Below are 25,147 nucleotides of genomic sequence, written 5' to 3'. Positions count from 1 at the left end.
AAAAAAAAACTAAACCATCCCCATCCTACCAGGCAAAGCCCACTGAGGTATGAACTTATTATTCAGAACAAATGATAGCTCAACAATGTGGCCCATCATTTGGACATGTATAGCACCAAAATAGTCTCAATGCATTTGCGATTTGTCTGGTAAAGTATGGTGTTTAGATTAAATTATGAAATAGCGTGTAACACAATGCTACGTTGTCATCCACAACTTAGGTAAATCAGGTTCATTGTACAGTCCGATTAGAAAAAAAACTTATTTATTTGGTAGAGTACAGAGGGCAAGTTGTAAAAGTCAAGCAACATTGTTGCGTGGACTTTATACCGAAATCCTATGACATCGTATAACACAACACATGCGTATTTTCATAAAAATGTTGAATACCCTGTATGTTAGGCATTCACCGAAAGATGCAATTTCATTATTTTGCACACATTTTATATACCGTGTAGAATATCTGTGAAGCGTTAGGAAAGTTAATATGGTTGGAGAATACTCTGGGTTTTTTTCGGTAAAATCTAGAATGGTTGGAGAAATAAAATAAAAATCCAGCAAAAAACTGTTTGATTTTTCAAGAGACTTTATTAAAATGCTAATACTCTCTTTGTGAATGTTTTCTGTATTACTGTGCATTGAAATGTACCTGAAGTGGTTTTGGAGAATATACGGCTCAGAATCTCTAAATTGGTTAAATGTAAAGGAATGGGTTCGTGACTACTGTATATATCCGAGTTTGGTGTGAAATGTTAATATTAATGACACGAGGTGAAGACCAACCAAGACAAACGCAGCTCCACAACGTAATCACAGCTGGACTTAACCATTATATCCATTTATCATAAGCATAAAAAAGTTTATCTTAACCGACGTATTCCACAGCATGTTACTTTTATTATCGCTGCATGCCACTTTTGCCAGTACAATTATTACACTTTGGACAACGTTTTTCGATTCGATGCGTACATCCATCGTTGGGCCTCAAGTTTGAATAATTCGTCGGCGAATGGATGCAAGCACACGCGCGCACACACACACACGTGGGTAAAACATCCCAGAGTGTTGTTAAAGGGTTAAAGAGTCGTCGTCATCATCATCATCAGCACCACGATAATTCACCAGCAGGAGGAAGACAAGCGGCAGGAAGTTTGGAGAGCGCCACTCGCAGGCGCCTCGAGTTCCGCGCGGGCCCCGACGCTTCTCTCTCCGACAAGTTCTGTTGGGTTTGTAATCTAGAACTATTTACACTTGTTAAGTTAAAGTCGGTTAACGAGTTTACCCGATACGTTTAACGTCACACAGCAACGGTGGTTTTGTGTGTGCGTGTGTGTGCGAACGTTTTAAAACCGCGTGTATACTGTGTGGCGTTCATGCGAACGATCGCCACTGGAGCTATATGCAGTTTTTTTTTTAAATCTAATTTAATTCTTTATAACTGCCTTGTGTTGTTTAGTTTGTTGTCCTTCTCACGCTCCGATTAGCACGGACAAAACAGAAGTTCACATGTGGATTTAGTTTCGAAGCAAGAGGGAAACACGAGATACATTGGTGTGTGGACGTGTGTGCATGTGTACGCGTGTTTGTTTCTACATTTCACATTGAATAGAGACGACACATTTGACGGGGCTTGCCGAGAACGAATGGAGAAGTATAAGGAGGGCAGTGAAGAGTCTGAGTTAGTCACTACAGCTGATGGCAGTGAAGAGTCTAAGTTAGTCACTACAGTTGATGGCAGTGAAGAGTCTAAGTTAGTCACTACAGCTGATGGCAGTAACGAGTCTAAGTTAGCTAAGACAGGTGATGGCAGTGAAGAGTCTAAGTTAGTCACTACAGCTGATGGCAGTAACGAGTCTAAGTTAGCTAAGACAGGTGATGGCAGTATCGAGTCTAAGTTAGCTAAGACAGGTGATGGCAGTAACGAGTCTAAGTTAGTCACTACAGCTGATGGCAGTAATGGATGTGAGTTAGTCACTACAGCTGATGGCAGTAATGGGTCTAAGTTAGTCACTACAGCAGATGGCAGTAACGAGTCTAAGCTAGTCACAACAGGATATAGCAGTAACGAGCTTAAGGTAGCCAAGGCAGGTGAGCGGAGCAAGGTGTCTGTGTTCAGTGAGGAACCTCGTCAAGACAGCAACAGGCAGGAAATTATTTCCAAGATCAAGAGGGGCCAAACAGCTGTGGCATCGAATGTAGGAGGGACGGACGATAGCACGAGTTCACATGTGCAGCTGATGGAGGAGGAGACTGCTGTACTCGTGGAGAACCTGCCTCGTGACCTGGACAAGGTACTCAAGGGGAAACTACAGAAATATTTCCAGAGCAAGCGGTCCGGTGGTGGGGAGTGCCAGCTGATCTCTCACCGGGACTCAAAGCGCAAAGCCATCGTGAAATTCACCTCTAAACAAGGTATGGTAGAGCAACCTGTATGTCCACACACTGCCAGCCCACGTCCCAATTTGTTTAATATGGTTTGTGTGCATAAAGGAGAAATTGCAGTGTAATGATGTTGCCCATGGCCTGCCCGCGTTTGCCCTCCACCTCATGGCGAACAACATTGTAAAACCAATCACACAACGCGGTTCGAATTCGACCCTCGATCGATGGCTGCGCCATCGCCGCACACGTGTCGAATAGTCGAATAAAAAGTAAGGGACAAGTCCTTACTTACTAACAACTAACATTTTTCATTGCTGGAGGAGTTGCCCCCCCTACCTGAAAATCCTGGCTCCGCCATTGGTGCCTATCACTCCCTTCTGTAGCCCCATACGTGCCTCTTTATTCCTATGAAAAAAATCAATTTGGTAAAAATAATGTGGATCACATGATGTTTAACAATACTGATTAATGTTACACATGTGCAAGACACTGGACACATTGCAAAGGAAATACATGCTTAAAGCTTTCGAGCCTGCAGAAATTAATATTCTTGGATCTTTCGGTAAAGTCACGTAGATAGGTTCAAAGAAAAAAATAACAAAAAAATAACAATTCTACCACGTTTAGATTTTCTCCTGATGATGATTGCTTTTGTTGCGATCGAAACGTGGTAGTTTTTTGTACTTGTTGATATTTTCTTTGAACCTATCTACGTTACTTTTTTGAAAGACCCAACAATAAGGAAATACATAGTTACATATATTTGATTGTCTTGCATCACCATCTATATACTTTAGTCTTTCCTTCCTCGTATGGATAATGTATCACCAGAACACTGGCACTCACCAGACTCTCATCAGACACCACTCACCTCACACGAATGATCTAATACCACTTAGAACTCATCAAACACTGGCACTCACCAGCCACTCATAATAGCCAGATACCCACCATTCACCTTCCACCATACACTCACCACTCAGAGTAAGTCTGATGGTGGATAATTACGGTACTTACACTGATCAGGCATTCACTCACCAGATGCTCACCACTCACCGGACACTCACCAGATAGTTACTGACACACCACTCATGATCACCTGACCACTGACAGCTCAGACTCAACACTCCAGATAAGCATATACTTTGTGTAAAAAGTGCATAACTGAAGGTAACCCATTCTTTGATACCTATTATATCAGGTTAGTCAAGAGTACATTTTCATCGATGCATTGTATTGGTCCTTGTTATTGTTGAAATAGAAATGACTAAATACTAGTCACTTTTGTTGCAGTGCGGAACAGTGTCTTAGCTAAAGGTGAGCACGTGATTGAGGTGTCCAGTGATGAGAAGGCGGAGGTGCACGTCACTGCCTTCACGGCCTCACCAGCAACTCCTGCGGAGCCTGGAGCATCCATCGATTTACAAACCTCAGCCAATGACAAAAGTGAAGAGGTAACCATGTCTTTCGATTTAAAGCTTTCGTGACTGCAGGGATTCATCTTCTTTGGTTCTTTCGCTTGTGTTGTGGCCGAAACGTCGTGAGAATTTTATTGTTTTATTTTATTATTTTATTCTCATTCCACGTGACTTTACCGAAAGAACCAAAGAAGATTAACCATGTCTTTGTATTCAGACATATAACACAAATGTTATAATATTTCACATTGCATTATTATAAGAAGCAGTACAATTCTCCATGGTCGAAATGCATAAGCAGACAAAGTCTCCTTCATATATCTGTCTCTCCACAGAAAAACATTTTTGCACAAATTATTGGCCTCACTGCCTCCTGGAAGTGCATAATTTTAGCAGCAAACGCTCTGGAATGGTTTTTACATAGTGTCTCATCAGCAGTCAGGATTATTCAAATAAACTAGCTTTTTTGCCCGTCCAAGGACTGGTATATATTGCAGTAAATCTGAAATATTCAATAGAAAAATTGTTCAGCTCATGATTATTAATGAGGGGGGTTGCCCCATGTGGAGTGACGTCACCCGTTAATGGTTATTGTGGAGGGGTGCGGCATGTGGAGTGACGTCACCCCTCATGATTATTAATGAGGGGTGCGGCATGTGGAGTAACGTCACCCGTTCATGGTTATTGTGGAGGGGTGCGGCATGTCGAGTGACGTCACCCGCTCATGATTATTAATGAGGGGAGGGGTGCGGCATGTGGAGTGCACGACCTTGTGCGTTGGTGTAAATTTCCACGCGGGTATGAATATTAATAAAGGGGGGGGGGGGGCTCTTTTGCGGTGACGTCACGCACGGATGTAGCACTGTGCTGCGTAGATTTATTTTTTACCTTCACTTTCTGTAAAGAATCGTCATATTTTAAGCGACTTTGTGTAATAAATTATTTCATTCAGCTCGACCTGCGTTCGTGTAAAAATCCACCCACTAATGAATATTAATGAGGGAGGTGGCCCTCATGTGGAGTGACGTCACGCGGGGGGGGTGGGCCTCATGTGGAGTGACGTCACGCGCGGGACATTCTTGGCTCATAGTAGTAATTCTGGTAAATTTCCAGACGTTATATATGTATGTAGAACTTCTTTCGCATCATACGTAGCCAACAGGGCTTATCGGAGGTGTGGGGGAAGGACAACAAACTAAACCACAATAAGCAGTCCGAAAGGAATTTGTTTTTAATGTTTATGTGAAGAAACAATTATATGAAGGAGACATTGTCTGCTTGTATATTTTGTTATTTATTTTCTCCACAATGATACAAATGATTACTTTGTGTTATATATTATCCAAAGTTAATTGAGATGAACAAAAGTATTTGTTGGCATAGAGCGAGCTGAAGGGATCATAGAGGGGAGATGAAATGTTGAAGTGAAGTAGAATTAAGCCCATTGTATTTTCTTTCAAAGTGACAGTAAAAAAAACCTCACTGAGCACTATAGTGGAACACTCAGGAAAATACATAATTCGCCTTTCATTACATACCTCCACACAAAAAATAAAATGTTTAGTCCAGCAGCCAATTGACCTCCCAGACTTGCATTAACCAGCATCGCCTGTTGAAGCATGCAAACTCAAGAATGGTTTCGACCCCCTGGGTCTCATAAGCAATCAGGCATTTTAAACGCTCAAGTTTTGTCAGATGTTATTGGTAAGTTTACTCTCTCTACACCATGAGCATAAGTGCATAATAATATTGTACCCTGGGCAATAAATGAAATAAATGCCTTTCCATTGTGGACTTACCAATAACATAAAAAGCAGGATTTAACATGCCTGACTCTAGTGATGACACCGACTGGGTCAAACCCTGTTCAGAATTTGCTGTTGATTAACAGAAGCCCAATGGGCTAATAAACGAACAAATATATCTTTGTAAAAACAGGTGATTTTATTAATTCAAAGTGAGAGGTTTGGTGACTGAGGTGGATAAGAATAAAAAGCCAGTGGAGGCATGTAAAGAATTACATTGATACCCTTTATGTTGCTGCTTACATGGGAATAATATTCTTATTAACCCACTGTCTTCATCAGAGTGAAAAGGCAAAGGAAACCCCATTGGATAAATCAACAGATACGCCAGAGAAACCCAAGCCTTTGAAAGAGACACTGAATTCATATTTGCTGAAGTTTATCACATCGAATGAAGAGCACAGGTCAGAGCTGGAAAGAGCCCTGGAAAAATCCAGATGCAAATTCAAGGCGTTGGATGTTAATACCATCTCACTCTTACCAGTAAATGAGTCAATCACAGACCACAATGAATGGCAAGGTTCGGTTACAAAGATGTTTACACAATTTATTGAGGGTTATGCTCATGAAACAATAACATGCACAGAAAAAGAATGGCAGGAGGTAGAAAGAAATAATGAACAAAAAAAGGATGTAGAAGTTTTGTATAAGAATGGCATACAACTGACTGGGAAATCTGATGAAGTAAAAAAATTAAAACAAGAAATAGAAGACATCATGAGCGAGTTTAATAAAGGTAGTTTATTTACGAATATTGAACCTCATTATTTTGAATTGCTACAGGATAAGCTCTGCATGAGCTTTCCAGGTGTACAATTTGACATGGATAGCAAAGCATCAACATTGTACCTCAAGGGAAATGCCAGAAAAGTTGAGGATGCCAAAAAATATATAGACTCCAGCATAGAAAACTCAGACAAAAAGAAATGTAGCTTTGGAAGTTATCTGAACGACTTTATAAGGAAAACTGACCTCAATGCCTTGGTGCAAATGCACTTTAGTGATAATAACATCAAAGCCCTTTGTGGATTTGATGAAAATGGAATCTACATTTATTCACTAGAGGGTTATTCTGAACAGGCCCATGACATTTTAAATCGCATCTTAAAGGATCTGCTTTTTCTGGTTACTAAAAAGTGCGTAGCTGTCATGAAAAGTGAACAGTGGAATGTGTTTTTTAAAAAACTAGAGCACACATTTTCTTCTGGAAATATTAACTGCATATTCACTCCTTCAAAGCACAATGATGGCACCTGCCGTGCAATTTACATCGCAGGGATAGCAGAGGCAGTAGAAAAGGCAGATAAGGACTTGACAAGCTATTTCAAAGACAACACTGCTGAAGAAATAATTCCTTTGCAGAATGAAGCATTGTGCAGTTGCATCATTGAATACATGAAGATCATCAAACATCCTGCATTCAAAAGTGTTTCTGTCGAAAGGCACGATTCACTGATGGATATCATTATTATGGGCCACAGTGAAGAGGTAGAGAAACACAAGCAGTCTATAAATAATGTGGTTTCAAAAGTCAACAAAGAACTTCGGAAAAATGAGAGAGGCGTACCAGATGCAAAGAGCATCTCTATGTTCCTAGAGAAATACAGAGGGCGCAACTCTCGATGTTCTAGTCAGAATCAAGAACAATTTGCTTCAGTAGCAGGTGCTTCAGAAAGACCAGTTGCAACTCAACAAAGGCCTCCTGTAAGATTGCCTGGCAATCGATTTTTGTTTGTGCATGAAGACGACATTTTAAATTTGAATGTAGATGTGATCGTAAATGCAGCAAATGCAAATTTAAATCATTTAGGGGGGCTCGCTAAAGTACTGTCTGATGCAGGAGGTACAGTCATTCAGCAGGAGAGTGATTCTTACGTCAGAAAGCATGGAAAAGTGCCTACAGGAGAGTTGGCCATAACGGGGCCAGGCCACCTGCCATGTAAGAAGGTTTTTCATGCTGTTGGCCCTGCGTGGGGAGATTACCGGCGTAATACATCTGTAGGAATCTTTCTTCTTCGAAAGGTTATCACGAATGCGTTAAAGAAGGCTGATGAAGAAGGTTTCAAATCCATTGCAATTCCTGCCATTAGTGCTGGAATATTTTCCTTTCCACTGGATATCTGCTCTAAAGAAATTTGGCATGCTATTTTTGAGTACTGTAAAATGACTCATGATTGCCCGAAAACCCTGACTGATATTCACATCGTGGATATTAATGACGAATTTATTTATAAATTGAGAAAAACCATAGAGCTTACAATGAACCGTAAGGACCGATCAGAAGAGCAATCGAGTAAAACCCATAAGATGCAGGATGAAGAAGAGGATGAGGGCCCTAACAAAAAAATTAAATTCGCTTGTTATGAAACTGAAGATAGAGTCACTGCTTGGGAAAATCGTAAAACAAAGGAGACATTTTCTGCAGAAATGAACGACATTCAAAGAAATTCTATTACCACGAAGGAAGGAAGAACGATACAAGTTGTATTTGGAAATATTGAAGATCAAACGGTAAGTTATTTCTGGTACCATTCAATTGTTCATGCATACTTTCTCAATGTGAAATGTCAGTGTGTTCCAATACTCAAAGGAGTATTAGGTAGCACTAAATTCTATATGCAGTCCTGAGAAAGTGTTGGAAAATTCTATATTTCTATGGTGGGGTTCACTCTCCACAAAAAAAAAACAGTTTAACACGTAGGCTTCGCGACCAATATCATCGCGTAATTATAAATGTGTTGTTAAACCCGCCAAACCTTACTAATTGGCTGTCGGGTGGTGGTGGGTTTAACGACACATTCATATTTACGTGATCTAACCGAAAAAAAACCTATATTATGAAAAAAATAGTTAACTCTTCACAATGCTGTATGCGTATCATTGACCCAGGAGGAATGATTGGCAACACTATGTTTGAGTCTAATCTCACACAGCATCAGCAAGACACCTCTATATAATAACTAAACAAATAAGGCTAAGAACGTCATTTCACTGCTTGATGAATGCCTCCCCATGCCGTATGATTCATTGGTGTAGTTTGGATTAGTTCAGATATCACTTGCTCCTGATTAGCTGTGGCTGGGAATCAAACTCTTGTCGTTGGGTGTCAGAGCAGTATGCTAACAACTGCACCACCACTCCACGTCTTTATGTATGGCATGGAATATATTGTATGCACACTGTTGAGGATTGAGTGGTGGCCCAATAGTAAGCAACACTGCATTACAAGCCGCCTGAGTTTAATTCCCGGACAGAGCGAACAGTGGTGCGTGATATGTGAACTGGTCAAGCTCCCCAGCCCTTCACCGCCCCCCTCACAAGTTTGCAGTGACCAAACAATCCCTACAAGTGACACAGCATTGGGCGACCGTCATCCCAAAGTTGAATGACCAAGGGATATGAATTACTGTGTACACTATTACCACCTTGTTTATGAAAAAAAGAAAAGGTAAAAAATAAATAAGTAATATTAAAAAATACTTTTTTTAAACACGCTTTAATGAAATGTACCGTACTCGTAATGGCAGAATTCCACGACTCCAGGAAGTGGCCGCAAAGCTTGCCATAACGTAAGGGGACCGTGGTGATTTACAGTTGAGCAGTGGACAATTAGAGCCAAGCCGAAACAAAACGTAAAAAATATGTTAAAAATATGTTAAAATATATATTTTTATTTTTAATGATATAATATAGTATTGTCACCAGTATGACATAAGTATACCAAGTTTGCATTCGATACCACATTGGGAAGTGGGTGAAAATTGAGTTACAAGATTTGAGGATACAACAACAACAGACAGAGTGAGTTAATAGAATGCGTGTAATAGTAGAACTGGGATACCCGATTCTATAATTGTTAAGTTACTCTAATAATTATCTATTTATTGGTAAATTAAATGACATGAAAATAGTCGAAAAACATCTGACCCCTATTTCCACGTGTGCCTCTGGATGGGAGGTGATGGGTGCGGCTTCATAAGTTCACCAGCATAATGACTTTGTCGGTTAATTCACGCAGAACGTGACTTGTAGGGGGTTTCCCATCTGTGGCAGGCTGCCAATTTTAAAGCGGGCTAAGCAATTGCCCACAAAAAAGTAGTTGATTATTCAACTAATCGTCCGAGCTCTAAAAACTAGTTCATTGGTTCAAATACTTAACACTGTCATAGAGTAATTGTCATCCAGTTGTAAATGTTAATGTCGCCCTAAACATGTGCAAGTTAAATGTGCCGCCCCCCCCCCCCCCCCAAATAGAGTGTAATATTTAAATCATTTGTTTCAGACTGAAGTTATCGTGAACTCCACGTTTATTGAAATGAAGCTCGACATTGGAGGTGCAACATCTGCTGCTCTTCTTCGTAAAGCTGGGCCTGCACTCCAGGATGAACTTAACAGAAAAAATACCTATCGCATTGGTCATGGAGACATCATAAGCACAGACACCTCAAAATGTCGTCTCTCTTGCAAGAAAGTGTACCATATTGCTGTGCAACCTGTTAAAATCAAAGGGGTAAGTGGCCTTGTTATTTAAGCTCATGTAGAAAGACAAAAATTAAATTTGAAGTATGTCTGCTTTGCTTGCTCACTTCAGCATTAGGTTGTGCCCTGAGTGAGTGGTGGAGATTCTGCATTCGTTTTGTTTTGTGTTCCTGTAGTTTACCAATTTTATACTGTACCATGTGGATTTTCATTAAGCCACATGAAAATGAATGTATAAACACGGTGGATCTCTACTTGATCTCTAAAAATAACGTGCCATAAATCGAGTGATTTCCACCAAGGCTGCTCAATCCTGTTGACATTTCCCAGAAGGCAAAGCTCTGCCGAAGTGGCTCCAAACAATCAAGAGCCTGTGAGTGAGATGAATTTCAAATTGTGATATCGGCACATTTTGCTGCCAAGAGCCCAATAAGATGGGGCACAGCAAGTCACGTACCGAAATAAGGGCTTTCATGCCCTACTTCCACAGTCTCATGAACAGACTAATGAATTCAAACCAAATTAATCCTAATCGTGCCTTCGTGTAGTTGTACCAGACACAACATTGTTAAAATTCTATGAGATAGCGATTTGCACTATTTATGGCAGAAATTTTACACCTAAACATATGGAACTGTTGGTTGATGGAAGTAATCCATCAGTAGGGCTGGTGGATTTACAAGATGTAATTCGTTCTGCCCAGAGAATTTCCCTTTTGATGTAGTGATCCATTTAAAATAACTTTAAAAGATTTGCCAGTCTTAAATTTGAAGCTGTTCTTATTAGGGACACACCTCTTGTCATGCCCTCCATGGCTGTTAGATCACAAACCTTGTTTTACCAGCCTGCACTAGTAAATCTCTTCAGGATATGAATTGGACTTAAAATGCAGTTATTAACTTGATTCGCATCTTTATCCCCGTTTTCTCAAACCCAAAGTGCTCCATCAAGTTTCAATAGTTAACACATAGGCTTTCGCGACCAATATCATCCATAAGGTTTTTTTGGGTTAGATCGTGTAACTATATAAATGTGTTGTTAAAACCTGCCACCACCCGACACAGCCAACTAGTAAGGGTTGTCCTGTAAAAAGAACATGCCAATTCGACACTAGTACAGCACACTGGTGTGTTGGAGAGCCAAGCCACAACATTTACAATCCGAGTACAACGTTTCGCCAGTAATTACAACTAGCTTCATTCCTTATATAAAGGCGAAACAGGATGACTTCTCCACAAATCTGGCTGTCGCCTGATGAAGCTAGTTATAATTACTGGCGAAACATCATACTCAGATTGTAAATGTTGTGGCTTGGCTCTCCAACACACCGGTGTGCTGTAATAGTGACGAATTGGCATGTTCTGTTTACGTGACAACCCTTACTAGTTGGCTGTGTCTGGTAGTGGCGGGTTTTAACGACACATTTATATATTTACGTGATCTAACCCAAAAAAACCTCGTAAGTTTCAATAGTTCTCTACAAAATGCAAATTGCACCCGTTTTAATTTTTACACTAGATTTTGTGAAAACGAAATGTTTTACACAATTCGTGATTCATGGTAAGAGAAACACGTAAAATCTTTTTTTATTGCAAATGTACAAATAATACTTGATTCAACATGTTTTATTTTATATACAGTACGTTTAATGGACTTAATAATATAAGGTTGGTTTCAATTTTATCGTTAAATTAAAAATGTCTCAATTAGGAAAGTAAAAATACTATTTCAACAAACATTTTTCGATTTAAAGCTTTCGTGACTGCAAGGATTCATCTTCTTTGGTTCTTTCGGTAAAGTCACGTAGAATGAGAATAAAATAATAAATTGATAAAATAAAATAACACAATAATATTCTCACGACGTTTCGGCCACAACACAAGCGGCCTTCATCAGGTGAAGGGACGAGACTCCAGACAGTCTCCAGACAGTCTTCATCCCTTCACCTGATGAAGGCCGCTTGTGTTGTGGCTGAAACGTCGTGAGAATATTATTGTGTTATTTTATTTTATCAATTTATTATTTTATTCTCATTCTACGTGACTTTACCGAAAGAACCAAAGAAGTTCAAAAAACATGTTATACATGCTGTAACTTTACCAAGATAATTCCACATTGCAGTTATGTCGTCTACTTGTTTTGCAGTCTGTGGACAAAATGACATTGGACTGCCTGAAGAAAGCTCACAAAGAAAAAGTGACATCCATCTCCTTCCCAGCCCTGGGCACTGGGAATTTAAACTGCCCACCACAACAGGTTGCTCGTGCCATGCTGTCAGCTGCCATCCAGTTCAACAAGGAGCATAAAGACGAAATCCTTCAGCTCATTCAGTTTGTGATCTTAAGGTCTAAACCAGACATATTTAAGGTTAGTGTACATTTTAATGCAGGTATACACCACCTTGCTTTGTTTAAAAAAAAAACACATACTCATGCGGAAATTTAAAAAGCCTAAGTTTTGACAGACCCAGGTTTGTCATAGAATCTCCAAATTTTTATGGTGAGGACCAGTATATTAATGGGATATTCATGGGATGACTACTGTTGCTTTCCCCCAAAAGGTGATTATTTACCAATTGTAAAGGGCTGATATTCTTGGAACATACAGTGGACTAATAACATGTTTTATAACAGGTAATGTGTGTTTAGTAATAGTGACAGACATGCTTTTACAATAACGATGTAGGAGAGAAAATATTTCAGATAGTATGAAGTGAAATATTATTGTAATAGGAATCTGTGTATGATATTACATGTGTAGAGGTGTTACGGGAGGGTGACACGCAGTTGTATAACGGTGGCCACAACCACGTCCGCTACGGCCACCACCCTGGGGGGCTGTGGGGGACGCTGTGATCCCTCCCAGCCCCACCCCTCAGTGAGGGACAGTATAAAAGGTGGGACCAGGGGAGCTGAGGGGCAGTTCGACTCGAGCAAGATGAAGAGCCAGTGAAGAAACAAGATGGACTAGCCAGACCCTGGAACTCTTTTTGGCCCGCTGTCCTTCTGAGGGCCGGGCAAAGCAAGCCAGGGTGCGACACCAGAGCCGCGAGGGCCGATGTCCTTCTGAGGGCCGGACTCGTGTGGCTGGTGATCGGGACCTGCGCCGAAGCTGGGCCAGGTCAGACAGCCTCCTGAGAGAGGACCAGGATAGAGGGAACCAGGGGGCTAGCGTGGACTAAAGCTCGGGGAACGTTCCCTCTATAGAGTATGGGTGAAGAGGCCGTTACCTCTTCAAGTATCAGATTCGCCACTGTAATTGAAGCGTCTGTAGTAAATACGTGTTGCCTCAAGTGAACAGTCTCCGACGTCAGTAAGGCCACTACACACGCATTACATCCCAGATTTGAGATGATTGTAAAAGGTTATTTAATTTTATATGCAATGTACAATATATGGTGCATTGTAAAATGTCATTTACTTATCCTGTAAAGTGGCCTATTAACAGTTAAAACGAATGTATTTTACTGTAATTACACCTGTGTGCTTTCCGTACAGATATTTTACTAGTATTTACAAAATAACCTGCTGCAGAGTCCGTATTCTTAAGTGAGTATTTTACTGTTACAGGCTTTTGAAAACGAAATATCGAGTTCCATATCGGACTCCGAAGCCAGAGCGCCCAACCTTAAGCAGGAGGAAAGGTTTCAAACTGGCGCAGGTACAACATTCACGTGTTCTCTCGTGCTTTTGACGCCTGCATGCATTCATTACAAAAAAATGCATTGACCATGTTTGCTTTTTCTTACTTCCAAGATGTAAAGTCTCAGGGTCTAATTGTATCACCATGTGCATTTCAATTATTATGTTAAAAGGGAGTCTGTAGAAATGTTTAAACTTTACAATTTGTCTACGTTGCAGAGCATAATAAGAAACTATTTAAAATACAGGGAATTACTGTCGAGCTGTGCAGTGGGGATATCACTCAAGAGAAGACGGACGCCATTGTCAACTCCACAGACACTAGTATGAGTGTGACCTCAGGTAACCACGAACCACACCCATAACATAGCAATTACAGAATTTGCACAGGATACTTTCAAAGAAAATTAACATGAAATAAACAGTACTTTATCAAAGTTAAATGAAAGTGGATTCCTTTAACCCCGCGATCAATTGCGAGCTACTCAGCTGTGATCACTAGCAACAATGTTCACACTTGCATGCGCCAATAGTTATGGATTTTTTAGACAAAATTGAGCTCTGCTTAATTAAATACTGTGCACCTTTGTGTAAAATTTCACATAGAACTTTTAAAATATGTGTATCAAGTCGGTACACTACTTCTCATTATGGAGCATTCTGTCAAAATATTTTCCAGTGGGTCTGTGATTCATATTCTAGAGGAAAACTATTCTTCCAAATTGACAATTTCAGTTTTTCTCGAAACGTTTCCTTTGTATGCATGTTGAACATTTACACCGTGCATAGCCAACTGTGCTAATGGGAGGTGCGGGGAAGGATAACAAACTAAACACAGCATTTTCGAACACCTTTGGAAGGCCACAATCACATATCCCTGTCACTTGGTCACTGCAATAGGCCCTTGCAGAAGTGAGTAGGCATGCCAACATTTGAAACAGTGTTGACAGATCGAATATATTCCCCCCTTGAATCGATTAGTGCAGCTAAGATGCTTGGAGTGAGGGATACCAGTTGTTTCCAGGCTGTTTAGAAGTGTAGTATGCCTCATGGGGCCGTGGGCAGTAGGTTCCCCCAACGCTGATTTCAATAATTTTACAGTTAATAGCGCATTACCATACTACATTGACAAAAAGTTCAATAAGATGTATTTCTCAAATGCAATGGAAGTATATAATACATAATTAGACTGTGGTTTTATATCCTAGCTGATCAAAAAATGGTTTATATCGAATGTTTATGTGTAACGTGGTGCCTGCTAAACAACAACGTTTCTGGTTTTTCCTCTGTCTCCTTGACGTCAGGTTTTTTTTTGTTCTGCCCCATCTATGAGCCTACACCTCTTGCTACCTCCTGATCTTTGCCTGACCTCTCCTCTGAATCGTCGCTGCCTTTACTGCCGTGGAACTCATTGGTGCTGTTCCGGCTGCCCCTGGAACTCTGTGAAAAGGGCTTTCATGCCCTCAAGATTCCCCTGTCACTCGTTGTACTCCTTGGTTGAGCATCCGCAATGGAACTCGTTGAAGGGTCCCGGCCCCCATAGATGTCTGTCTTGGCTGTCTCTGTTGTTGGTGTTGGACCCCAGTTGCTTCGTCCTGGGCTGTGCCATATTATGTTGCTCTGTCATTTCTCCCTGTTTCCCTACCTTGACCTCCACCCTACCGCACCTACGACTAAAATTTAGCTTTTCCTCTTAAATGTGAAATGTCTTGCATTTCATACTACATTACAAAATTGTTCTGCGTGCGTTCTAACTGGCTGGAGGCCATGTACCACCCAACGAGCAGAGAGGAAGGGCCGCAGATGTAGCTGACACATGGGTGGGGGCACGCGGTGGGCACCGAGGGGAGCGTGCACGAGGGGGCCCCGTATAGGGGTGTATATATGGGCAGGGGGACGGAGGGGTCTTGGGAGTCCCATGCGCGAGGGGGCCCCGTATGGGGGTGTATATATGGGTAGGGGGACGGAGGGGTCTTGGGAGTCCCATGCGTGAGGGACCCAGTGGTGGGGGGGAGGACCGTTATTCAATGACAGGTACTTTCACTGTATCGTTTTATAAAGTAAAATTTGGCTGGCAGGAGTGACAGTTTTCAGTTTCATTTATTAGGTATAACTCCTTGAGCCATGCAGCTCTTGACTCTGGTGCAACCGCAACAAAACAAAAACATGAACAAGAAACATCTTAAAGTGACTATATGCAACAGAAAAAAATCCTGAAAAAAACAGCAAAGTCTTGCAGAAAAAACACCGCATTTCAACACTGTGTGCATAAATACCAGTGGGATGCAAGTCAAACAATAACAACCATAAGAAAATGTAGATTAAAGTTATCAGGCCAACTCTGTACTACAACAAACAAACATGGCCAAACCGAACCGTCCTCAAAATCACCAAAATAAAGCCACAAAAACAATGTAACAGTGATCATAGGAACTGTGATTCAAATCCAACAACAAACGATATACGTAACATGTACGACCAAATCCCGCAGCCATTGCTGGATGCATGAGTCGCTCCATAACAGCAGAAACATCAGTAGCAGAATACAAATTTCTCAATACACCTTTAAAGATCAGCACACCACAATCAAAACTCAAGATCATACTTTGCAGTGGTCACCCGGAATGATACATTTTAGACAAACGGACAGTCACGTCGAAAAAACATGCAGGCTGCAAGTTTCTGTTAAAAATATGATTGTTGTTGTGTTACCCTTCCAGGAATTAGCAGTGCTATCCTTAAGGCTGCTGGACATACGATTCGAGATGAATTCTCAAAAGGTAATATATTGTGTTATTCATGATAGTTTCCATTTATTTGGTCAAGAATAGGTCATTGATGTTATTTTATAGGTTGAAGTTATTTGGTCAGGATAAATATTATTTATTGTATTCAATTTTTATATAATCCCTTGTTTTTTCGATGTTTGAATATGTATTATTTCCTTATTGCAGAACATCCCAAGTTGGGAGACATTGTTGTGACCACAGCAGGCCAATTGGAGTGCAAATATATTTTGCACATTGCAGGGCTTCAGGGTAATATTGAACAAACCTGTTCAAGAATACTACATGAATGTCAAAAGAAAAATATAAAATCGGTGTCTTTTCCAGCATTTGGTACAGGTACATATATTTGATATTTTAATGAATGTTATATTTTGTTGCCATACAAGAATGGTGAAAAATTATTTTTTTTCTTCAGTTATTTAAATGTAAAAACTGGCCTTTGCCATAGGGAATGTTTGATATCCGCATGTTCAGGGCCACCAAAATAGATGAGCATTGCCACACACTAAAGTAGGGAGACACTTTACCTTGAAATAATGTAGAAATTATTACCGAAATCTCGGCAATATTGTTTCAAGTATCATCCTAAATGATTTACTCTTGCCCATGTTGTTTCATCAGGTAATGCGAATCTATCACCTCGGAACGTTGCTTCTGGTATGCTAAACGCAATCCATGCGTTTGCAAAAGAAAACAAACCTACAATTGTGACCAACATACGTATTGTGTTTGTTGAAAATTCGCTTTTGAACGTCTTCCAAGACGTCTTTCATGGACGCATCCACTAACATCACTTTGCTGCACCTAACAATTACGTAATTGTCTTGTTTGCTTCCAGATTACACTTATGTTTTCATCACTAATCTAAATTGATATCCGATGGGTTTTTATCCACATCTAAATGTATGTCTATCATGCAATATTAAAATACAGTAAGTTATCTACTACGTTGGGGATGCATCCTTGGAAAACGCGACATGAGGCAAAACATAAATCTAAACACCTATTTTACCATTGACTTAATTATGTTTCTGGGGTACATTTTTCGTCAAAATTTGAGAAAAAATATTGTCTTAAAAAAGATTCCTAACACGTTTAAATAAAAAAGTTAAATCACAGTGCTCACCAGAGATGGCGGTGGAGATTGCACAAACAGGGACTCCTCTACTTACGAACGAGTTAGGTTCCAGGTCTGTTCATAAGTCGAATTGTTCGTAAGTACAACTTTACTTTCGTCGATTTAAAACAAACACGGGGAATGGCTTTAAAAGTTATATAATATCCTGTAGATGCCACTGGTTCTTCATGTTCTGCAGATGTAGATGCCACCACCGCCATCTATTGCTTGGGGGTTGAACTTACGACTCTTGGCCCAAACAGGATACTGGACATGTGGACAGGTTTGTTCGTATCTCTAAAAGTTCGTAAGTAGAGTTCGTAGGTAGAGGAATCCTTTGTAGGGAGTAGTACAATATGTACTCCTATATTGAATACATGCATTTTATTATTAGTTCCCTAATTCGTAGGCAATGTTAGGGAAAGAGTGAATATTAGCAACATAAAAATAAGACTTGCTGCACTATTATTTTATTTGGTTTAATTTATTCAGCAATGCTTTATCATGCAGAATTTCGATTTAAAGCTTTCGTGACTGCAAGGATTCATCTTCTTTGGTTCTTTCGGTAAAGTCACGTAGAATGAGAATACAATAATATAATAAAATAACACAATAAAATTCTTACGACGTTTCGGCCACCTGAAGAAGGCCACTTGTGTTGTGGCCGAAACGTCGTAAGAATTTTATTGTGTTATTTTATTATTTTATTCTCATTCTACGTGACTTTACCGAAAGAACCAAAGAACATGCATAATTTTTTTTTACATTTATTTTCTGTCGCCCTGTAAATTAACATCTGAAGTACCTGGTAGTTGATGCGAGTTGTAAGCTCTTGCACCAAATTACATTTCAGTGCAACCTATCCAAAATTTGATCAGTTTCCAAAATTAATTCTGTTTTCCACACCTTCACGTGGCCTATGGTATACATTTATTAATGCTTTCCATTCAAGTGCAAACGATGCTTTTGCACCCTGCACGCATCAGTCGATTGCTAATTATGAAAACATGTCAATGAAATGACATGCTGGCATGTGAAAGCTGCTGTATAATGTGTGCATTGGAGCTGCAGAAAATTTGTGATGGGCATTACCCATCTGTGCTTTCTGCAAAGAGTGCATATTCTTTATCGGTAGAGCACTTAGACGTGTCATCTGCAAGTTTGGATCTTACACTGTTCCAACTCGACAACAATGTCCAGCCAATATTCACAAGTAAACGTTCAACTAACAAGTGACCCAATGGCAGCACTAATGATATTTCTTCTGCAAATTTGGGGCGCAGGGGTGGCGAGATGTTAACTCCCTTGCCTGGTATACAGGAGGTCGTGAGTTCGATCCCAACCTGACGCCTTGTATATATTTGTAGTTTGCATGTTCTCCCTGTCGTCGCGTGGATTCTTCTCCAGGTCCTCCGGTTTTCCCCTCCATATTTAGAAATGTGTATTTAGAGTATTTGCCTACTATAAATTTCCATATGATAAACCACTAAGTTGCGCTATCATTTGTGGCCAGGTCGCTTCTGAAAAAAAGACATATAGCTCAGTGGTCCTTACCTGGTAATTATTAGCTTACAACTCATACTCAAAATACTGCACGAAAAACGAGACTGTATAATTAACAACTCCTATATTGCCAAACAAAAATGACATTACAATGGATTTCCCCAAGCCCCAAATACATGGTTATCTTCATTGCGATGTGGCCACTCTAGAATGCTTATAGATTGCGTTTAAATGGAAATGGTAAGTAATTTTATGTCACTTATGACATGGCATTAAATATGTGCAAATAATCACCCAGAAATGTCTGTCACTCCACATGAGTTCCACACCCCCCCCGTGTGACGTCACTCCACATGAGGCCCGCCCCCTCATTAATATTCATGAGTGGATAGATTTTTAAACTAACGCAGAGAAAGGTCGGGCTGAATTAAATAATTTTACGCAAAGTCGCTTCAAATGACGTTTCTTTACAGAAAGTGACGGTAAAAAATAAATCTACGCAGCACAGTGCTACATCCGTGCGTGACGTCACTGCAAAAGAGCGTTTTTCGTCCGTTGTTTCATCGTCATCACTCAACCAAACAGCAAACCTACCTCTACCTAATGTTACACTACACTAGTGCAATGTATGTTTGTTGAACTTCTTTCGCACATTACATAACCAACCCTGTTAATCGGAGGTGCGGGAGAAGAAAAAACAACTAAAAACATAGTAATAGGTTTTACCCTTTTAACTGGCACAAAAACTGACACCTTTATTCAAGGCATCATGTCTGCAATAACGGCAACACAAGCAGTCAAAATGCAAACAAAAAGACAACTCTGATAATAATATGCACTGTCCTTGAATTGATTGGTCCACACCCGAGACAGCTTTCTTTAGAGCCTAGTCAGTTTTTTGTGCCAGTTAAAAAGGGTAAAACCTATTACTATATCTTGTTACTGGCAAAGGAGGTATAATGTAAATGCTCACCCGAGCCCTCAATACTCTGATAGTGCACTGTTTTTGAGTTGTACGCCTTTTGGCGTCTTCTGGTCCAACACCAGTGGAGACTAGGCTCTAAGAAAAGCTGTCTCAGGTGTGGACCAATCAAATTCAAGGACAGTGCATATTATTATCAGAGTTGTCTTTTTTGTTTGCATTTTGACTACTTGTGTTGTGGTTATTGCAAACATGATGCCTTGAATAAAGGTGTCAGTTTTTGTGCCAGTTAAAAGGGTAAAACCTATTACTATATCTTGTTACTGGCAAAGGAGGTTTCATAATGTAAATGCTCACCCGAGCCCTCAATACTCTGATAGTGCACTGTTTTTGAGTTGTACGCCTTTTGGCGTCTTCTGGTCCAACACCAGTGGAGACTAGGCTCTAAGAAAAGCTGTCTCAGGTGTGGACCAATCAAATTCAAGGACAGTGCATATTATTATCAGAGTTGTCTTTTTTGTTTGCATTTTGACTACTTGTGTTGTGGTTATTGCAAACATGATGCCTTGAATAAAGGTGTCAGTTTTTGTGCCAGTTAAAAGGGTAAAACCTATTACTATATCTTGTTACTGGCAAAGGAGGTATCATAATGTAAATGCTCACCCGAGCCCTCAATACTCTGATAGTGCACTGTTTTTGAGTTGTACGCCTTTTGGCGTCTTCTGGTCCAACACCAGTGGAGACTAGGCTCTAAGAAAAGCTGTCTCAGGTGTGGACCAATCAAATTCAAGGACAGTGCATATTATTATCAGAGTTGTCTTTTTTGTTTGCATTTTGACTACTTGTGTTGTGGTTATTGCAAACATGATGCCTTGAATAAAGGTGTCAGTTTTTGTGCCAGTTAAAAGGGTAAAACCTATTACTATATCTTGTTACTGGCAAAGGAGGTATCATAATGTAAATGCTCACCCGAGCCCTCAATACTCTGATAGTGCACTGTTTTTGAGTTGTACGCCTTTTGGCGTCTTCTGGTCCAACACCAGTGGAGACTAGGCTCTAAGAAAAGCTGTCTCAGGTGTGGACCAATCAAATTCAAGGACAGTGCATATTATTATCAGAGTTGTCTTTTTTGTTTGCATTTTGACTACTTGTGTTGTGGTTATTGCAAACATGATGCCTTGAATAAAGGTGTCAGTTTTTGTGCCAGTTAAAAGGGTAAAACCTATTACTATATCTTGTCACTGGCAAAGGAGGTATCATAATGTAAATGCTCACCCGAGCCCTCAATACTCTGATAGTGCACTGTTTTTGAGTTGTACGCCTTTTGGCGTCTTCTGGTCCAACACCAGTGGAGACTAGGCTCTAAGAAAAGCTGTCTCAGGTGTGGACCAATCAAATTCAAGGACAGTGCATATTATTATCAGAGTTGTCTTTTTTGTTTGCATTTTGACTACTTGTGTTGTGGTTATTGCAAACATGATGCCTTGAATAAAGGTGTCAGTTTTTGTGCCAGTTAAAAGGGTAAAACCTATTACTATATCTTGTTACTGGCAAAGGAGGTATCATAATGTAAATGCTCACCCGAGCCCTCAATACTCTGATAGTGCACTGTTTTTGAGTTGTACGCCTTTTGGCGTCTTCTGGTCCAACACCAGTGGAGACTAGGCTCTAAGAAAAGCTGTCTCAGGTGTGGACCAATCAAATTCAAGGACAGTGCATATTATTATCAGAGTTGTCTTTTTTGTTTGCATTTTGACTACTTGTGTTGTGGTTATTGCAAACATGATGCCTTGAATAAAGGTGTCAGTTTTTGTGCCAGTTAAAAGGGTAAAGCCTATTACTATATCTTGTTACTGGCAAAGGAGGTATCATAATGTAAATGCTCACCCGAGCCCTCAATACTCTGATAGTGCACTGTTTTTGAGTTGTATGCCTTTTGGCGTCTTCTGGTCCAACACCAGTGGAGACTAAAGGGCTCTAAGAAAAGCTGTCTCAGGTGTGGACCAATCAAATTCAAGGACAGTGCATATTATTATCAGAGTTGTCTTTTTTGTTTGCATTTTGACTGCTTGTGTTGCGGTTATTGCAAACATGATGCCTTGAATAAAGGTGTCAGTTTTTTTGTGCCAGTTAAAAGGGTAAAACCTATTACTATATCTTGTTACTGGCAAAGGACTCATAATGTAAAAAACTAAAAACATGGTTAATGACCGAGATTGACGCAAAACTTAAGCTCAATTGTATCCAGAAATCAATTAACAGACACGTATAAAAACGTGGCGTTTGAGCAACCGTGTGTGTGCTGTTAACGTGGCGTGAAATAAACGTTATCTCTCCTTGCCCAAGTGTTTCTTATCCTCCCAGCGCATCCCATTCTTTGAAAGCGCCCTCGCCGTCATGGATCCCCCCTCCCTCCCTCCGCTACAACCACCCACTCCTCTAGTCCCCCCCCCCCTCCTCTATCCCCCCCTCCTCTACCCCCCCCCACCTCCTGAATTTCCACCCCACTTCCTATTATCCCCCTCCATTATCTCCCTTCTCATCCATCCCCCCCCTTTATTCCCCCACCCCTCTTTCCGACCCCCCCCCCACCCTGCCTCCTTGATCCCACACCCCCTCCTCAATCCCTGGCTGCCACGAGGACAATTTCAGGGAAATCATATGGCATATTTGTTGCTATTTTAAATAACTTTATGAATACGTCCTTAATTATCCACAACATTGAACACTTTTCAAGAAATAAACTATTACGTAGTATATATGAAAGTAATCTATCTCGGCCTCGTTGTGCGCCGTATTGCATCACTATCCGAGTAGTTAACCTCGAATTCAATTTAATGAATGAAACGAGGTAAAACTGATGGAAGAATACAGCATCCGTTAATACTTGCAATATCAATACAATGAATGAACACTGCGGCATCATAACATTGTCTTGGATAACATGAATTTCGATCATAGGTCCTGGATGGACGAGGCACTTACATTAGCACTGAATAGCTGTACAACAAGAGAATAAGCTACTGTGTTAAATAAGGTTAATTTATGTAATCACTATACTGCAGCCTAAATGTACAGTGCTGCATATAACACTGAACTGTGGATGAGATACTTCATCATTGCTCTCAAGAACGGATTAAAGTTACATAGGCACAAGTCTGGCTCGACTTATCCAACTACAAATAACATTCACAATAATGTAAGTTGGCAGGCTTCATTGTTACCGAGGGCCCATATTCATGATAACAATTTTACAGCATTATAAAGGCAATCCCAACATAACAGCATTCCCAGTATTATAAGAACATAAATGAACTTAGAGTCCCGCAATGAACAGATGCACCCGTCTTCACTGAGACACTAATTGTGCCTCCATTGTGTACTCTGTGTAATGGCTGACACCCCCTCGTGGCTTAGAGACCCTTAATCTGCAACTTCCTGGTCACGTGACTAAACTCGGCGCCATTATATCAGGAAGTTCCTGTATAAACACACCCCCCACATCTGCCGTGGGGCAGACCATGATCAATTGTTTGACAATCGATTACACATTAACTCAAAAAGGTATTACACATTAAATTATAAAATGTATACATATGCCACATTTAAATGTTGTCGATTATTAAACATATACATTTGATGCATTTCAATCAGGACATATTGTTGCTGGCAAAAAAGGGTCCTGTAGATACGACTGCTTAACTCGGGCTTTGGCGTTTGCATTGTCCTTGTGTCCTCTGCCTTTTGGCATCCTTTGGTCATTGGTGTAGGCCACTGTAAATGACAATATACTGTACGCATTATCAACGCATATCTGTCTGCATGTTTTACCACAAGTATGTGGGGTTCATGCAGACCTGATGCCTTGTAATGGGTGTCTACTTGGTGTTTTGGATATCGTCACAATAAGAATCTGTATTTATCCTGGGGAAATCCGATGAGCTATGAAGCCGGTTTTTTTTAATTGATCTCCAGTAGGGGCGGGTCAGAAAGTCACACCTGTATTATTGCCGGAAAGGGTAAAGCATTTCCTATATTCATTATATGAATTACGTCATTTAACATTGTCGAATTTTGAACAGACACGTTTTAATCATCACCACCACGATTCATGGGCAGATAGCCTATAGGTATCCACGTTCCGTCATGTTTCCACTCTCCTCTGTCTTGGTCTACAGACTAAATTAACCTGTTAACTATGGATGGAGTAGGCCACGTAAGGTGACAGTCGGTCCTTCATGCAGTTCATTATTATTACCAAGTCAGCTCGTCAATCAAGACGATGCATTGCTGTCCAGAAATGCAATCAGGGGGATTTCTCTTCCGTCCGTCCAGATTGCCTTTCACATTGGATTTAGAAGCCACCATTGACGTCAGGCAAGTCACGTGTGCTCTGGCTCTGATCTGAGTTACAATGGCTCGCTACATTGCAGCCATGTATCTACCATCCTGCGCCTGCATTCGACCATCACAACTCTTGCTCGCAAGTACAGGCAGACCTCGCTAAGTGCTCAAGATGCACTCCTGGAGAAGCGAGCGTTAATCGAAACAGCGCTAAAACGGGTCATATCATTGTAGACATGGGGATACGTTCCCGATAAGTTATTTCTATCCTATTCTTAGTTTTTTCGGTAAAGTCACGTTGAAGAGAAACAACAAAATAACAAAATATATATAAAACAATAAAAAATTCTCACGACGTTTCGACCATAACTCAAACGGTCATCATCAGGTGTGATCATCAGGTGTGATGATGACCGTTTGAGTTATGGTCGAAACGTCGTGAGAATTTTTTATTGTTTTATATATATTTTGTTATTTTGTTGTTTCTCTTCAACGTGACTTTACCGAAAAAACTAAGAATATGAATTACTGCAGTCACGAAAGCTTTAAATCAAAATTTATTTCTATCCTATTAACAATGAGGACTTCATTTGAGTAGCGCTAATAATAATAATTGTGGTGGTAAACATAACTTAATGAATAAACTATTTATTCTAACATCAGTATGCTGTACTGTTTTCAAGAGTGCATTCTACTCCATGGCAGCAGTAGGAGATGGGGTTGTAGGAGCTATGGCGCTCCCAATCC

The 25,147-nt window shown here is 40.4% G+C and overlaps 1 protein-coding gene across 1 annotated transcript; it reads left to right on the top strand.

The window, feature by feature from the left end:
- Nucleotide 1: 1 nt before the first annotated feature.
- On the top strand, nt 2-22,396 carry LOC116938611 (protein mono-ADP-ribosyltransferase PARP14-like). Its single transcript, XM_032945953.2, has 11 exons — nt 2-1,226; nt 1,610-2,412; nt 3,676-3,836; nt 5,888-8,116; nt 9,888-10,115; nt 12,230-12,451; nt 13,654-13,744; nt 13,945-14,067; nt 16,446-16,505; nt 16,680-16,850; nt 17,136-22,396. The coding sequence occupies exons 2-11, from the start codon at nt 1,644-1,646 to the stop codon at nt 17,300-17,302; spliced, it is 4,221 nt and encodes a 1,406-aa protein (XP_032801844.2). The 5' UTR covers nt 2-1,226; nt 1,610-1,643; the 3' UTR covers nt 17,303-22,396.
- The last annotated feature ends 2,751 nt before the right edge of the window (nt 22,397-25,147 follow it).

This window comes from Petromyzon marinus, chromosome 4, assembly GCF_048934315.1.
Source record: "Petromyzon marinus isolate PM22_M1 ecotype Great Lakes invasive population chromosome 4, UKy_Petmar_22M1.pri1.0, whole genome shotgun sequence".
In the NCBI taxonomy this organism is placed as follows: Eukaryota; Metazoa; Chordata; class Hyperoartia; order Petromyzontiformes; family Petromyzontidae; genus Petromyzon; species Petromyzon marinus.
This window is presented reverse-complemented; position numbering and strand designations above follow the sequence as displayed.

Bases quoted from the DNA above. Each gene is read 5' to 3' on its own strand.
- LOC116938611 (XM_032945953.2), top strand. From the start codon at position 1,644: ATGGAGAAGTATAAGGAGGGCAGTGAAGAGTCTGAGTTAGTCACTACA. The intron at 10,116-12,229 runs GTAAGTGGCCTT...CTTGTTTTGCAG, and splicing joins AACCTGTTAAAATCAAAGGG to TCTGTGGACAAAATGACATT. The intron at 13,745-13,944 runs GTACAACATTCA...TCTACGTTGCAG, and splicing joins AAGGTTTCAAACTGGCGCAG to AGCATAATAAGAAACTATTT.